Here is an 18174-nt window from a genome sequence, read left to right as displayed (position 1 = left end):
GTGTTTTGGAGGGTTCGTGTTGCTGTTCTACCCCTATTTGTAACATTTTACCTATTGTGGCTGGGTTTCTTTTGTTCACGATGTCAATATAATGGAACTTAATACAACTGTCATACAAGTGAGAGGTTCAGCTAGCTTTAAAACCAGTTTTAATCCACCATTTTATACATAAGAAAGTTTCTGTCTCAAGTCAGGAATAGGACAGTTGTATCCATTTGTTTGATGAGTTTGAGCTTTTTTTTTGCCATTTGATTATAGATTTTTCGTTTTGAATTTTGAGTTCAGTATTTTTGTTATTTTACTTTTAATCATTGAATAACCTGCAACACGCAGAATGACATTGACACCTGACATTACTATTATTCTACTGAAGCATAAGATATATACTTTCAAGCGATTTTCGAAATGTTACCTGGCAAACGGCAGACAATCCAATTTGAACTTTTTTTTAAATTTTAAATTGTATATATAACTTAATCGTAAAACGTGAAACCCTAACGGATTAATTTTTTTTTTACACAAATGCACCTGTCCTAAGTCAGGAATCTGATTTACAGTAGTTTGTTTATGTAATTTATACGTGTTTCTCGTTTCTCGTTTTTTATATAGATTAGACCGTTGGTTTTCCCGTTTGGATGGGTTTACACTAATAATTTTGGGGCCCTCTATAGCTTTTTGTTCGGTGTGAGCCAAGGCTCCTTGTTGAAGGCCGTACATTGACCTATAATGGTTTACTTTTATAAATTGTTCTTTGGATGGAGAGTTGTCTCATTGGCACTCAAACCACATCTTCCTATATCTATCTATAGAATACATAAAAAAATGTTATACACAGTAAATATAAATAATTTATGTATTCATAATTATTATATACGATCTGTTTCGATTCGACCTACATTGATGAACCGTATTTAGACGCGAAACATGCTTAGCCTACTGATGTACTAAATGATAAACCTGGGTATCTTTGTTAAATGGTGTTTTTTTTCTATCGTTCATTTCAAATGAGTTGTATGCCCCTACACGTGTTCTTACTTTAATCATAAATTACGTATCAAAGTCCGTATCAAAACATTTAGCCAAGTTTCCCTAGATAATTGTGTTATATGTGTCTTGCCTGAATGCTGTTTGTTTTTCTGTACGCACATTGGTTTGCTTGTCTTGAATTCCTTGTTCACTAGATATAGAAAATATAAATTAGATACATGTATACAATAACTTCCTTCGCCTTTGTTTTACAACAAATTACATGCATTTACATTCAGGACAAGATTGTGCATTTGTAGCTGCTTTTGCAAACAATACAATATATGACATATATTTTAACATTGCCATAAAAGCCCGCGGTTTAGCTTGCCGCAAAACCAGGTTCAACCAACCAATTTTATTTTCCTATTATGTCCTGTACCAAGTTATATTATGGTTCGTTTCTGTATGTGTTACATTTTAATTAGTACTGTGTTTCTGTTGTGTCGTAGTTCTCCTCTTATGTTTGATGTTTTCCCTCAGTTTTATATTGTAACACGGATTTGTTTTTTCTCAATCGATTTATGAATTTCGAACAGCGGTATACTTCTGTTGCCTATATCTATAGCATAGATGCCAAGATAGCAATATCTTTAATAACGTGGATCTTATTGATTTCAATTTTGATGGTGTTTGTGTGTGTGTGTGTGTGTATGTGTGTGTGTGTGTGTGTGTGTGTGTGTGTGTGTGGTTTTATAACTAAATCTGCTTCAACTCAGAAAATCGTATTTAATGTTATTACTAAAGTTAGACTCGTTTTCATAACAGTATGGACAGCATGCACATATATGAACTTTAATCTTTTATTCTATTTAAATCCCATTGGCAGGCCTCTGACAGACTGAGTGAGCGTGAAATAATCGTAATCGATAGCCGATGACAAACAAGTTAAAGGTAAATGAAGCGGTATTATTACCAACATAAATAATGCATATGTCCAAAATGTTATGGATATACTTCTGTCATACTATGTTATTGCAAGAGCATCCATTGCATATCCGGTCTGGGGGTGGGGGGGGGGGGGGGGAACCCGGCTTCTCTGACTTTAAACTGACCATTTTAATGTTGCATCCGCTAAAACAAAGGAATCGGCTGACAAAATTTTATGAAATTTCAATGTAATCCTATTCACCTTTTAATTTTAATCTTTCGAAGCTTTGATTTTTATTTTTGAATCAAAATAATTTTATGATTTGATGGTAAGTATATAGATGATTCTCTTCATTTGCTACATTTCAATTGCGCATTTATAGCGAGAATTTTATCATTTTAATATTATTTGGCAGGCGAACAAAACTAGAATTAAGAAAATTAACTGGAAATTGGTTATATCCTGTAATTTTATCGAACTGAAATATTATACATACATGTACAAACGTTTACCCAGCTGTTGAACAACACATTATATTTGACGTGTCTTCGTCAACAATTATTTCATACCAAAACAGGATTTTCCATAAACAGAGGTGAGTAAAATGTTTGTAATAATATATTCGGGGTTCGGTTGAAGTTTGTCGATATTATAATAACGTACCATTCTATTCTCTTCAAATCTTAATTGTTAAGTAGTGGTCTTTGTCTAAATTTCTAATATATAAAATGGTTGACATTATAACAGTTATCATCATGCCTCCCGACACGGAATGTTTAGTTTATATAAAATGAAAATGATTAATATAATATCTATCAACATAAGGAACAGCTTGCCGCCGTTTGCATATGATATTTTACAAATGACGCATGTCCATAGTTTAACACAAAGGAAATGTCTACTGGCAATCGTCGGGTCAACTTGGGTAACTCTATATAAACATACAAAAGCAGTGTAAGCTGTTCGCTTTTAGTCAATTAAATAAAAGTAAGTGTTTTATATAATTCTATTTTTTTTTTTTTATTTCTCATTGTTCTTACAACACACATTGTAATGTCGTTAGTAGAATGAAATTATCAGATTTTTTTCACATGTGAAATAATTGTTTTTTCTTTCACTGGAAAATCACGCTAATTCATTGCAACCAATATGATAATGTACGTTATTGCTATGCTTGTATTTGTACTATTGTTTTCTCTTATACCATTATCTAGATAAGCGTTTTTCTCTATGATACTATTAGTTACACAGTGCTCTAGTTGGGGCTAATAGATAAATGCATTGGTCCCATGTGCAGGTTACCTAATACGATATAAACCGGGCCAGTAAATTCCATATGGAATGTACTGGTCCCGTTTATGATCAACGAAATGCACATTTTCAAAAGGCTTAGATTGTATGCAGACTTTGACAAAACCACAAAGTCAAATATCCACGATAATACAATGTTCTTTTAATCCACGAACATTTGTATCCACATTGATCGTCATTACATTGTGAGGGTTAATATTAAAACAAAACTAACAAGTTTAACCACGCTGTATATACACATATAGATCAAAGTAGGAACATTAGTGTATTCAGTATTCAAATTGTTTATAGCTATACCTTAAAAGAGGGGCGAAATAAACCTAAGGGACATTCAAACTTATAAGTCGAAAATAAACTGAAACGTCATGGCTAAAAAAGTAAAACAAACAGACAAACAAACGACAGTACACAAAACACAACATAAAAAACTAAGACTGAGCAACAAGAATCCCATCAAGAACTGAGAATGATCTCAGGTGCTTAAACAGGGACTGATGTTTTTTTTAAAGTTCTAATGGAATATTGCCATTATAGATTCCTGACCTGAAATAAGAAGATATTTTATAATTTTTTCAGACACTGACGATGTGGTTTATTACTCTTTTGTTGATGTTGTTTCTAACGGAGAACGGATGTTTTGGATGTTCATGTGCTCCCAAAGGGCCTCTACAAGTGGCCTTTTGTAGAAGCAGTTTTGGTAAAGAATTTCATTTGATTCACGGTATAAACAGTAACACTGTATAGAAAGTGTGAACTGATAAAACGGTTGATTGTGATTTTAGCATACTAGAAATGACTGGGTATCCGTAATATAATATAAAAGATTTGCAATACAAATAAATACGGTTCTCAATGCTCTTCAACTTCGTACTTTATTTGGCCTTTTAAACATTTTTTGTTCGAGCGTCACTGATGAGTCTTTAGTAGACGAAACGCGCGTCTGGCGTAATATAAAATTTCAATCCTGGTAGCTATGATGAGTTTATTTGCAACCACTGGGTCGATGCCACTGCTGGTGGAGATTTATTTCCCCGAGGGTATCACCAGCCCAGTAGTCAGCACTTCTGTGTTGACCTGAGTTATCATTTATATTTTCATAATTATCAATGAACTTTTAACAAAAATTAGAATTTTTGAAAAACTAATTAAGGCTTTTCTACCTAAGGAATAGATTACCTTAGCTGTATTTGGCAAAAATTTTAGGAATTTTTGGTCGGCAAATGCTCTTCAACTTCGTACTTTATTTGGCCTTTTAAACATTTTTTTATTCGAGCGTCACTGATGAGTCTTTTGTAGACGAAACGCGCGTCTGGCGTAAGATAGATTTTAATCCTGGTATCTATGATGAGTTTATCTACCATGTTGTTATGGTAAATTCGAAAATGACAACTATTATGGATAAAGTATTTATCTTTAGAATTAAAAATAATTCCCATGAATTTATGACAAAATAAAGGTACATGACATATCTGTTAAATAACATATAAGTGTATGTCTTCAAGCCTTAGTTGACTGCTGAGCCGTGACCTTCATATTTAGATAATTTGATTTGACTCTCGATAGATAAATTAAGGTAAGGTTTATCATAGTTGCACAAAGAATATGGAGAGTACGTTTTGGCGTGTCAGTACTCAACTGTATGCTCAACTCAGTCGTTTTTCTATTTACATTTTCCTTACCTTAAATAAATAGAAACGAGATAGCAGAAATATTTGGATAAATATAATTTTATGCAGTCTTATATTTATCCAAATGGCACAAAGGTCCAGTACAAACTCACTGTCATTTGCAATATATATCCTTATTTCAATGTGACACCAAACAAAACTGATCGCTGACTTGAAACACACTTAATAAACTGTAAGTAGCTAAGTTGTTGAAATGAGATAGGTAAGTTGTTTAAACGACTAAGCTAAGTCGTTATAACGAGTAAGCTAAGTTGTTATAACGAGTTAAGTTAGCCAAGTCGTTATAACAAGTTAGCTGAGTTGTTTAAACAAGTTAGCTAAGTCGTTAAAACAAGTTAGCTAAGTTGTTATAACAAGATAAATGTGCTTAGTCAGTATAACAACTTAGCTAAATTGTTAAAACAAGTAAGCTAAGTCGTTAAAAAAAGTTAGCTAAGTCGTTAAAACAAGATAAACATGCTAAGTCGTTATAACAACTTAGCTAAGTTGTTTAAACAAATAAGCTAAGTCCTTAAAACAAGTTAGCTAAGTTGTTATAACAAGATAAATATGCTAAGTCGTTATAACAACTTAGCTAAGTCGTTATAAAAACTTAGCTAAGTTGTTATAACACGATAAATATTCTAAGTCGTTATAACAACTTAGATAAGTCGTTATAACAACTTAGGTAAGTTGTTATAACAACTTAGCTTAGTCGTTTAAACAAGTTAGCTAAGTCGTTATAACGACTTAAAAATAAAACTCTACCCTGACACTAACCGGCTTCCGTACAAACCATTATTTGTAATTATAATTTAATTATATTTGGGTGCCTTATTTTCTCATTAAATATTATATTTTGCTCTATATAAAATCAAGTTCATATTTGATATTTTCAAAATATTACATTAAAAATCAACAGGTGCTTGTATGTAGTTAATGTATGTAAATTAAATGAGACAATGATGATAACAAAAGAAAATATTTTTTATCGGATGTTCTTCTCGTTTGATTTTTGCCAAGCTAATCTTTTTGTTGCTTATTTTTTCCTTCTTAATTTAGTTATAAAGGGGAAAGCTGTGAAGGAGGAACTCAATCCCCCTATTGATGAAGGCGATTTGTACAGCAGCGACTTCAGGTATTGGGATGTCAAGAGAATATATGACGTTAACGTTATAGAAGTGTTTAAGGTGAGTTCACAAACAGGTCATTTCAGAAAGTGCCTTCATGATGATACATAATTCGAACAATTCGGCACCCTTTTTAGGCCTCTTGCTGTCATTCGGGTGTTAATGTAGCAATCGGAGATTAGATGACAATCGACAGAAAACTACGACTGATATCATTCGGTTTATGGTTACACAGTTATATATACATGTATATCATTTATTGTTTGTTTGTCGTGTGTTAGTTAAATTATGAATTCATTATTTACATTCGAAATGAATTAAGAATTGTACCATGTGCTTTAAGCAAAGAAACACAAATGCAATTGTACTACAAACTTATTTCTTAATCTTCCAAAATTTAGCATTTCCGATTTTTTTTTTTTTTTTGAAGAAATGAATAATAAAACACCTGTGCTTAAACGAAATGAAAAAATATATAGATTTGTTGTAAACTATTTTTACATCATTTTTTTTTTTTTTTTTTTTTTTTTTTTTTTTTGCAAAAGGCACCCGAAAACGTTCCAGTAAAACCAGGAGATGTTATCCAAGCTGTTACTCGTGCTAGTGGGTCATTGTGTGGTGGAAGTTTAGAATTAGATACAGAACAATTAATTATAGGTTGTATATTTATATGTGCTGGTTTTGATATCAATTATATAATTTGCAAAGTTATAATGGTTATACATCTACGTACTAACTACTATCCAGAAGCAATTTGCGTATATACAATGTAAATTCGAATGAAAAGGGACAATTTGACTCTGCATGTTATTTACAATTATTTATTTTAATTTTATCTGGTTTGTAGATTATATAGCAAACGTTTATATTTTTGTATTAACATCAACCTGTAAGAAAATTAAATCGCTTCAAATCCGTTCATGTCTTTAGTGGACACAACTTAGCAAACAATAATTTATTATTAAAGACACTAGGGTGTCAACTCCCTCGGGCAAAGTTTGCATTAGATGAATTTAACAATTCTTTATATCCCTTTTTGTCGTGTACAATGTAGCTCTTTGCATGTTTATGTCTTGTACAATGTAGCTCTTTGTCTGTTTATGTCGTGTACAATGTAGCTCTTTGCCTGTATATGTCTTGTACAATGTAGCTCTTTGCCTGTTTATGTCGTGTACAATGTACAAAATGTAGCTCTCTGCCTATTTATGTCTTGTAAATCATTTGCTTTTAAATTTTTGAGTTTAAGCTTTCCTGATTAAGATATCGAGAGAAGTGCATTAGACACACAAAATAAATGGTGTACTTTTCTGTATCTGACACATTAGGTGCTAAACTATACTCAACCTCGCCATCGATTTGGCTTTCTTACTGGTTTGGTTCGAGCAATACAGAGGCGTCTTATGTAAACAAAACACTTGTCTTGAATATTACTATAGGTCTGAAAATTTGGTCAGGAGTAACAACGACTAGGTGAATGTTACAGCTTGTGGAATATTTGCCCATCAAGGTGTCACAACCCCAGTAGTTATCATTTCTGTCCGGACATTCCAAATCATTCATGCTGTTAATTTCAATACATTTACTTTTCCTCAAATAAGACATTAATTTCATTTGAAACACTACCCTTGAGCACAGATGGCTCCGGGCATTCGGGCATTACTTCTTTAGAACTTTTGGTTTGTCAACATTGCTCTCAAACTGTTCAATTTACAATTATATTATATCTAAATTATTTTGAATCTGGTGTAACTTATAAGCCATTTGTAAACTAAATTTTATAAGTGGGCTGATGTCGTATTAAAGTATCAGACATGTCTTGTTGACTAGTTTAGTGTAATCTGGCGTTCTTTATATGAATATGCATTTTTTTAAATCGTTAAAATATTTACACCGGGCGAAACCACAACCACAACTTCACTTATTTTATACGCTATCCAGTTTAATATTAAATATTATGCAGATAAATTTTTTCCAAACCTATTTTTTTCAGAACAACTTTTATGGTTCAAATATGTTTTTTAAAACTGTTTTTGTAGGTACAATTGTTTTTTATGTTTCAGGCGGAGTTAATGGGGATGGTCAGTTAGCGTTTGGTTTATGTAGCCACAAGGAACGAAATGGGCTTACACCCTTACAGTTAGAAGGATTGAGAGGAGAATATTCTTGCTAATAAATTAGTGTTTAGTAAGTCGTAAGAAATACACAAATTCGACAAATATTGTTGTAAGATATAACAATTGACAATTTTAAAAACAGTTACTTCTAAGAGGTTTTCGAATTGAAAAAAAGTATACATGTGTATTTTTAATATTGATTTCAAATTCAAAATGAACAATTTTAACTATATGAAAACATACAAATTATGAATTGACAGAGTCTAAACTTGATTAAATCCAAAATCTTCCTTAAACAAATAAACTTGATATAACTGACATTATAACTGACTGTAAAACTGATCTCTGATACTTATAACAGTCCAATTAAATTCAAAATATATCCGTTCTTGACAAACGTGTAGAACTTATTTCAATGACCGTAATTTATATTCCAAGTAGCAAAACAGGACGCAGAAATGAAGTTATTTTTTTCAGTGAGAATATTCTCTGTTTCCAAAAAAAAGGTTAAAATATGTTATCACTTACATCATCGGGCGATTTATGGGATTTTTTTTATCTTCCAGTATTCTCAATGTTTATATATCATGTGTATATGTGTATAGTATTTGTTGTACTATAAGATTAGATATATTCTTTGAATAAACTAATCTAAAATATAATATTGCTCATGATATTTACAGAAAATACATCCCAGTTAAGAAGAACTGACCTGTCATCTATGTACATTTTTTGGATACAATACTGGTTGTCAACTGACATACAAAAGCTGTAAAGAATCAGGAAATCAGATATGTGAATGAGAGACGAAAAGTTCAATTTGTCTACATACCCGAAGTTATATATAATTGTTAATTTATATTTTAAATATAAATAAATTTTGTTAGAACTAAATCAGAAATAAATTTTATGTCTTACAACTCAATTGATTTTTTGAGTTGCTTTCATTTTTGTTTGCGATTTGAATTTTAGTTCTCTAATCACTCAAGTGGTGCATATTTTTCATTTTAATATAAGAACAAGGAGATGCATGTTGATTGCCAATGAGACAATAATTCACCAAAGTTCAAATAACGTGTAATGTAAGCAATTATAGGCAATATTGCATTCAAACCCTATACCGTATAGTCGACTATAAAAGGCCCCGACATAACATTTATGATACAATTCAATTGACAAAACTTAAGGCCAAATTATAACACCAGGCCCCCATGACTTGCAACAAATGCATGAAGAATGTGGTGGCGGCGATGATATTTGTCATTTTAGTGACCTTTTCGGAACTTGGTGGATTTATGCGTTTAGCAAATACAATACATAATTACGTAAAAGAAGATAACTGTTGGTCAATATTTTATTTCTTGTGGCTAACTTAAATGTATCTTTCTGAAATTCATACTGTTCCATATAAATTAATCATTTAAGTTATTTATTGCGTCATTAGAAAAGGGCTAGATAACAGGTTTGTGATATCTCCGGAAAAGGAGTAGGTTTAGTAAGACCCCTTTTTGGCCCCAAAATATAGCAGTTTTACAAAATTGTGAAAATGTAATATTTAAGCTATTTATTGGAAAGAAGAATGTCTCTGCTACATGGATATGGGCTGTTTTTGACAATACAATACACATATATCGGGTAGTAGCACCATCAAGTCAGGCTAAATTACTGAAATCTTCAAAATGTTAGCATTTTAGTTATATTTTAGACGGTTTCCGTCTTAAATGGAAGTGGCCGCATTCGTGTTCATTCATAATATTGAAATGTAAGTTGTATTTGTTGATAATACATAATATATATAAAGGTTGAGGATGAACACGGATGCGGCCACTTTCATTTTTGACCAAAACCATCTAAAAAGTGAGGTTTTTTGGCATATTTGATAGATTTTTTAGATTTAAGCTTGAATCGGAGCGTTTTTAATGACTAAATCAGTTAAAATCTATCACAAAAACTTATCGAATCAATTAAAATAAACATTTAAGTGTTTAAAAAGTGTCTAAAATCTTTCGTTAGATGAACTTGAAAATTGAGGCCAAAGTCGGTCCTTACCGGACCTACTCCTTTAGAGAACCAACAGTAGTGGCATAAAGAGCCAAAAGGTTATGCATAGTACCTATTTCTGATAAACATTATTGTTGACATTATAACGGTTACAATGCCTCCCGACACGGAATGTGTAATGTCCAATTTAAAATTAAGATGATAAATATAGAGTGAAAATATAAAATTGAGGCGATTAATATAGTATCTATACACATATGGAACAGCTTGCATTCAAACAAAATCAAACATATGAAAATGTTTTATAATTTTGTCTTCGTTGGCATATAATAATTAACGTCGACAATCTAACTCACAAAAAGGAAATATCTATTGGCAATGAACGAGAAAACTTGTAACTCTATATAAGCAAAATGTCCAAAAGCAGAGTAAGCTGTTCGTTTTTAGCCGAACTAATCACAGTAAGTACTTTAATAAAATTTATTTTGAATTATTTATTGATTTTGTTGCTGTGGTATTTATGTTTTTTTCGTTATTATTTGCAATTTTCTTCTAATTTACATCATAACAAATGGTAATTTTAGGGTTTTTTGTCTGTCAAAATATGTGGATCAATAGTGGTAGAATATGCTGATTTTTTTTTCAATAAACTTTAAGCAAAAGTTAAAATGGCTTTATTGTGTCTACTACTGACATCATTTGTCGGATCCATTTATCCGGGACAGATTTATCCCTAGTTTACCCGTTATCATTAGAATATTTCTCACCAATTATGGTCTTTCTGAGTGCTGGCTTTTTGAATGTGTACCACCAAATGTAATTGTATCAAATTTAGTCAAACAATGTCTCTGTGATCAGTTTAAGCAAACTTGGGTTACTACTGTTCATGATTCTGGTACGTGTTTTAACTATACAATTTTCAAAACCGTTCATAATTTTGAAAGATATATTTTGATCTATCATCTCAGGCATTTAGAAATTTTGAATGTATGAATCATAAATTGCCAATAGAAAAATGTAGTTTTTGGGGCGTCAAATGGTGCTGAATTCTACTACTTAGTATCTCTTAATAGTACTTTTTCTCAAGTGAAAGAAAATGCATTGGTCCTGTAATGTTTATAAAAATGCTAACACTATCAAGTATTGTGAAACGTTTTGTTTTGATGACTTCAGTTTATATTCAAACTTGCCAAATTTGCAAATTTGCTAAAACATGTAATCTATACAACTGCATGTGTAACCAAGTCATTCTATTCATCTAATTGTTTTCAGACACAGACGATATGGTTTGTTTCTCTTGTTTATATTGTCTCTAACGGAGAACGGATGGTTTGCTTGTTAGGTCTTTTGCAGAAGTAAATTTGGCAAAGTATTTTATTTTATTTACGATATCAACATTAACACTACTAGAAGATTCCCACTAAATCGCGGTCACGAGTCGTTACTATTAAACATAACAATTCTGTCTGATGAACCATAGATGCGGCGAAAGAGCTAACAGAAACAATGTTCGATTTATAATGTGATTGTTTTGTGTTTTTTTTATTTTTAAACTATATATATATTCCTTTTCTTTAAGTGTTACTCGATTTATCATTTTCCAGACTTGTTGATTGTTTTTATTTAATCAACGTGTGGATCGTTAAATCTCAGTTCTTTATTGGTCAAAATTGGATTATGACGTCAAATTTTCTTCTTTTCCTCTGAAATTCCTTTTAATCACGTCATTAAAAAGGCGACCATGACTGATGGCGTCATGTAGAAAGAACACACCTTTTTGCAGGTTGTTCGAAAGGAAGGATTACAATTATCTGCATATCGTCTAAAAATAATTATAGAAATAGATTATACTTTGATACTATATATGCCCTTGAATTTTTACTAGATAACATTTTTGTTCGCTTTGGGGATTCCGTATATCGTCAGATTATCGGAATTCCAATGGGGACTAATTGTGCACCACTTATTGCGGACCTGTTTTTGTATTGCTATGAGTTACAATTTATGACAAAAATAAGCAAAGACCCATCGAAACAACATCTGATAAACAAATTTAATAATACTTTTAGATATTTGGATGATATTTTGGCTCTCAATAATGACGACTTCAGTATGTATATTAAAGAAATGTATCCTGTTGAACCTACTTTGAATAAAGCTAATACTAACAATGACCACTGCCCTTTCCTCGATCTAGATATCTATATCACTAACGGAAAGCTGAATACTAAAATTTATGATAAAAGAGATGATTTTTCATTTCCTATCGTTAATTATCCATTTTTAGATGGTGAAGTTCCCTTGTCACCATCTTACGGTGTTCATATATCTCAACTTGTACGATTCGCTCGTGTATGTAACAATGTTTTAGATTTTAACGAGAGAAATTTATGTATTACTGAAAAATTATTACACCAGGGTTTTCGATATCACAAACTAGTCAAAACATTTACTAAATTTTATCATCGGTATAAGGACATCATTCGTAAATATAGCTCAACATACAGACTTCTTATACGTTCAGGTATTTCACATCCAATTTTTTATGGAAATATTCTTTATAAAGCACAAAGGTGTCAGTATTCACCTCAAAAACTAACAACACCTTTGAATAGACTTATTAAGAAGGGATATAGTTACGATACTGTTGTCAGGTCATTAAAGATTGCATATTTTGGCGTTCATATTGATTTACTTATAGGGTCTGTGCATCGGAACTGAACACATTTATTCAAAAACCAGTGGAACAGGCAATTTCTTATGTAGAAAAAGGTGGGTTTTACCCTTTTTTTAGATGGCTTAACTTCTGACATGTATGATAGTCGCATAAAATTTGATAATATTGACATTTATGTGTGAACAAAACAAAGAGACATAATAGGTACAAATGTACAAAATAGGCAAACAGCAGCCAACGTTGTCTTATAACCTTAATCTCTATATGTCAATAAGCCAACAAAGATACACAAAAGGCGCATAGACAAAGCACTTTAGCAAAAACGAAAGACAAGGAAAAAAAACATTACCATAACATAACTAACTTTACTGATAATCCCTTTATTTGTGTTTGTACTTTTATGCTATTTTTGAATAAATATTCAGAAATCATAAATCGACGAAAATCTAACAAAGATATACGAAAACGTGGTAAAAGTGCAAATTGGACAACTTCAACAAATAACGTAGAAGGTTAGGTACCTTTGCAAAAAAACGAAAAACGACAAAACGTAAAACAAATCGAAACCGATCAAAACGAACTCTAAATAAATTTAGGGGGATCTCATTTTCTTCAAAAGGTCGGGCATATCATGGTCCACATATAAAATTATGATATTGCTCCTAGAAAGTATAAATCATTGAATACACAAATGTTCGACTCAGAGAGAACGGATTTATGGCTTCAGTTTCTGAATATCGTATGGCAATTTTCCAGGTTTTTCATATTTTCAAATAAACCATATTAACAAGTACCATTTATCAACTAACTTTTGTCATGTTCATACAATTTATCATGTCTATTATAATTACACGGACTTAGTATTGTTATTAGTTTACACAACACCATGCTTCGATACTGCATGCGTGTATGATTTGATCACGTAACTTTCGATTATTATTCGATCTTTGGTTGGATCACCAAAAAATAACATTTACTGTTAAAAAATTATGTGGTACATATAATGTGTAAAAAACCTTTCTTACCTCATCATTTAAGACTTTTATAAAAATTAAACGAGGTAAACTAACAAAAATTTCGAAATGCTATTGCTGGCTGAAAAATCAAAGTATCAAAGTAGTTATCAAAGGTACCAGGGTTACAATTCAGTACGCACGTTTCGTCTACATAAGACTCATCAGTGACGCTCATATCAAAATATGTATAAAGCCAAACAAGTACAAAGTTGAAGAGCATTGAGGATCGAGAATTTCAAAAAGTTTTGCCAAATACGACTAAGGTAATATAAGCCTGGGAAATTAAAATCCTTAGTGTTAGATCATCATCAATTTCACGGTTCAGTGAAGCTTTTATAAAAAATCAAATACAGTTTAGGTTAAGAAACGTACCGTATTCCGGTATGAAATTGTACGCTGTAGAACTGTTCTATTCTATTTAATAAATATAACTAACTTTATAGATATACTTTATTGAATATGTTTCCCTAGATATTCAATAACTAATTTAAGGGATACTTATATTGATTTTATTATAAGTAAATTAAAAGTAAACTTATTATCACTAGTATGTTATATACATATACACATTCATGGATCAACAATCTGTCGATACCTGTATCTTTGCATTGCACAAGGTCATGTTTTCTCTGACTGCTTATGGCGTCTTTACACTAAATCCATTGGATGTTGGATGTGTGCGGATTGATAATTAAGTCTTAGATGCATGATTTTTTTTAGTTGTTAGTGGCTTTGAACTAGCTGTCAGTTAACTGCGAGTTCTCTCAGATCTGTTCCTAGAGTCTTTTGATTTAGTTTTGTTGGGATGTACAAGTACCCGACCACGTCCACTTGTATTTTTGTCCATCTGATGAGTTAAGCCTTTTTCAACTCATAGTTCGTTCTTATGTAGTACTGTTAAACCACTGTCCCAGGTTAGGGATCTCGCTAACATGTTCAACCTCGCCGCATTATGTATGTATGTGCCTGTCCCTAGTCAGGAGCCTGTAATTCAGTGGTTGTCGTTTGTTTATGTGTTACATACTTGTTTTCGTTCATTTTTGTTATATGAATAAAGCCGTTAGTTTTCTCGTTTGAATGGTTTTACATTGTCCTTACGGGGCCTTTTATAGCTTACTATGCGGTTTGGGCTTTGCTTATTGTTGAAGGCCGAACGGTGACCTAAAGTTGTTAATTTCTGTGTCATGTTGGTCTCTTGTTGAGAGTTGTCTCATTGGCAATCATGCCACATCTTCTTTTCATATTAATTGAAGCTGTAGATTTAGTAAATTGTTTAGTTTAAGTTTAGTTTAAACCTATTTATTTATTGTGGATTGGGAAACGATTTTTGAAACTTATATTCATCCCTTTCCACTTTGCAGGTGCGAGTGCAGCCTTGTGGCGGCATTTCCCTGCTATTTTTCGAAATCTACAAGGGTGTCTTTTACGTGCAAGATATATGGCTCTCTCTTAACACGGGACAGCCATTTATCGTCCCCTTCCGACGGACTATCATCATTTTCTTAAGACCATACTCTCAAATGGTGTCAAGGGAGAGCGGACTGAAATTTTCATCTCGGAACGGGAATCGAACCAGGAACCTTTGTGTTAGTAGTCCGATGCACTAACCACTACACCACGTATGTATGTTAACAGCAAAGGTGCAATAAAACTTGATTAATAAAAAAAAAAAAAAAAAAAAACCCTTATAAAAGGTGTACAACTCAACAATGATAAAAGCTAAAATCTTAAAAAATTAAAACGTAATTTCATTTAGTCACAGGAAACAACATACATTTGTAAAAGTTTTTATCAAAGCGTTTTCAAGTATTTAAACGGATAACAATATTAATACAAGTATCACTTTACAATACTGAATGGTCTACAACTCAAAGATAAACCTAAAATATTGAAATCGAACTTGAACTTCATTTAGCCATGGTAATATATAGATTTGAATTTGAAAAGTTTCGTCAAAGCATTTTCAAGTTAATGCACGGACAATGTTTGTCAGCAGCCCGCTAGATCACTCGACTACGCGCTGAATATGACCAAAAAATAATAGTTTCCTTCGGGAATATGAATAAAAATCAGAAACCCGACAAGAGTTTGTGATTAACTTGAAAAAGTGGTCTATGTCAAGGTCAAAGTGACATGACTCTTGTAATGAAACCCACAGCCATGATGCATCTGCATACAAAGTTTGGATAACTAAGTGCATTGGTATAAACGTTATCTACCACAGACATTGCCGAAAGGATAAGAGACATACGGGTTGACATGATGATTGTTATATACCACAACTTTTATAAGCGGGGTATAATAATTGATCGTTTCTGGTATTCGACTTAATCTTAAATATTGCTAATTGTTAGATTTGAAATGTATTCCATCTTGTTGGGTTTCTACCATTTATTATTACTGAGTTTATTTATTTATTTAATATACTTGTAGATACTATTTTTGAGTATTTGTGCATATGTAGCGTTGCACTCATATAGATTGTAATATTTCCGTTTTATTTCGCCTTTTAAGTACGTTGCATTGTCTAGAGTTTTTATTCATTGCAAGTTATTTATTATTCGGAAACACATTAGTATTTTGTATAGAGAGATTATAATCGAAAAAAGATAGTTTAATTTGTACATTTCTAAGAACAAAATTTATGTAAAGAAGAAATATTTAGAAATGTAAAAGAACTTATAAATTAATATTCATTTCAATTAACTTTTTAATTTAACAAGTTATTCATGAAGCGTGAATGAAAGTGATTCCTATTGTTTGTTAAATATTATGTTTTGGTGTTTTGATTTATATTTTTCCTTACGATTTATGTTAATGTGTATATATATTTTATTGTAGAGAACCGTTTGTTACGATACTAACAGTATATAAAGCCAAAATTATAAGTAGTTTTGATGAATAAAGATACTTATATAGTTTAACCGCATACTCCACTTTATCGCCTTATTTGATGTGATCCGTACACTAACATTAAAAGTTGACACACAATTCATATATATAAGGCATGATTTGTGTGCGTTATATTGCTAATAAGGCCATAATGACAGCTACAAAAAGCTAAGAACAGGTGGTAATGACTGTTAATATTCCATTCTGCTTTAATATTACTGTAAATTAAAAAGAAGTAACAAAATTTAGGATGTTTTCCATATTTTTATTTACTTATCTTTAATCGTCAATGCAGTTTTCAACTCCATAACAGCTGAACGTATTTTACAATAAAAAAGGTAATAATTAATATCCAAATTATTCCTGGATACTAAATAATAATTGCATTTCGTGTAACAGACAAGGAACGAGACAAAAATGATTGTTATTGATACAAAACCATTCACAAAACATATATGTCAAAAACAATTAAAATAATCAGCACCTTATCATCGAATGTTCTGAACAACATTCATTTTAATCATGGAAGACAAGTATTAACTGTAAAAGCTATATAAACAACAACTTATTTATTGGAATGTCTGGAATCAAGATTATGAATGCAAACATGTTAATTCAATGTTAACAATTGAAATGAAATGAATCAAGACTAAAAGTCAAAATAACTTCTTTAGATTTTCTATTTGTAATAGTTTTACTACGTTATTTGCTAGAGGATGCAAAACCAAATATATTTTGGTTTCTGCATCATTTATTTTCTTAAAATGCTGATAGCATAACTGTGACATTTTTAGTTGAAGTTGAGAACTGAAAACTGCAATGGACCTTTTAAACCAATAAAAGCAATCTAGTAACAAAGATATAAAAAAGTACAAATGTATATTTATAACAAAAACAAAACAGAATAATAATGGAATTCAAACATTTCACACAGCTCTGAGATCACAGTCGGTATAAGATCACATGCCTTTCACATAATTTAACACTCTCACAACTCAATACATATCAAAATGATTGCAACACAATTGCACATTCATATTACACCTCAATGTCATGAATTGCACCCTGACTAAGTATAAAAAATGTTTTACTCTTCCTTAATATAAAACAATTAATGAATTTTTTTCTTTTGATCAATTTTATAATCAAATTCATTCTCAAAGTATAGAGTAATATATCCAATAATTCAATTAATACCTTCTTTTTAAAAAGTAAGAGACATATTCTACAAGTCTTAATGTATGCTTTACTAATACGAACATTGCTTACACCAACTTTTGTAGAATTCTTATATACGACTGATTAATTATTAGATGCACTAATTTTATTTCACAAATCAAAATGTGTTCATTTTCCTTTCAAACTAGGATAGAATGTGTCCTGCTGAATATTGATCAATAATAATAAAAATGATTATGGCACACATTAGTTTTTGTGACTAGAATCAACAAGTGTAATATATAAAATAA

General features: G+C 31.3%; 1 protein-coding gene across 1 annotated transcript; it reads left to right on the top strand.

Moving 5' to 3' along the window:
* Nucleotides 1–2312: 2312 nt before the first annotated feature.
* LOC139519764 (metalloproteinase inhibitor 3-like) lies at nt 2313–8189 on the top strand. Its single transcript, XM_071312016.1, has 5 exons — nt 2313–2492; nt 3785–3905; nt 5938–6065; nt 6551–6662; nt 8066–8189. The coding sequence occupies exons 2-5, from the start codon at nt 3794–3796 to the stop codon at nt 8173–8175; spliced, it is 462 nt and encodes a 153-aa protein (XP_071168117.1). The 5' UTR covers nt 2313–2492; nt 3785–3793; the 3' UTR covers nt 8176–8189.
* Nucleotides 8190–18174: the final 9985 nt, after the last annotated feature.

Source organism: Mytilus edulis, chromosome 4 (genome assembly GCF_963676685.1).
Source record: "Mytilus edulis chromosome 4, xbMytEdul2.2, whole genome shotgun sequence".
Classification (NCBI taxonomy): domain Eukaryota; kingdom Metazoa; phylum Mollusca; class Bivalvia; order Mytilida; family Mytilidae; genus Mytilus; species Mytilus edulis.
This window is presented reverse-complemented; position numbering and strand designations above follow the sequence as displayed.

Excerpts from the sequence above, each read along its gene's own strand:
- LOC139519764 (XM_071312016.1), top strand. The coding sequence starts at position 3,794 with ATGTGGTTTATTACTCTTTTGTTGATGTTGTTTCTAACGGAGAACGGA. Across the intron at positions 3,906-5,937 it reads CTTTTGTAGAAGCAGTTTTG|TTATAAAGGGGAAAGCTGTG; the intron begins GTAAAGAATTTC and ends TTCTTAATTTAG. Across the intron at positions 6,663-8,065 it reads TACAGAACAATTAATTATAG|GCGGAGTTAATGGGGATGGT; the intron begins GTTGTATATTTA and ends TTTATGTTTCAG.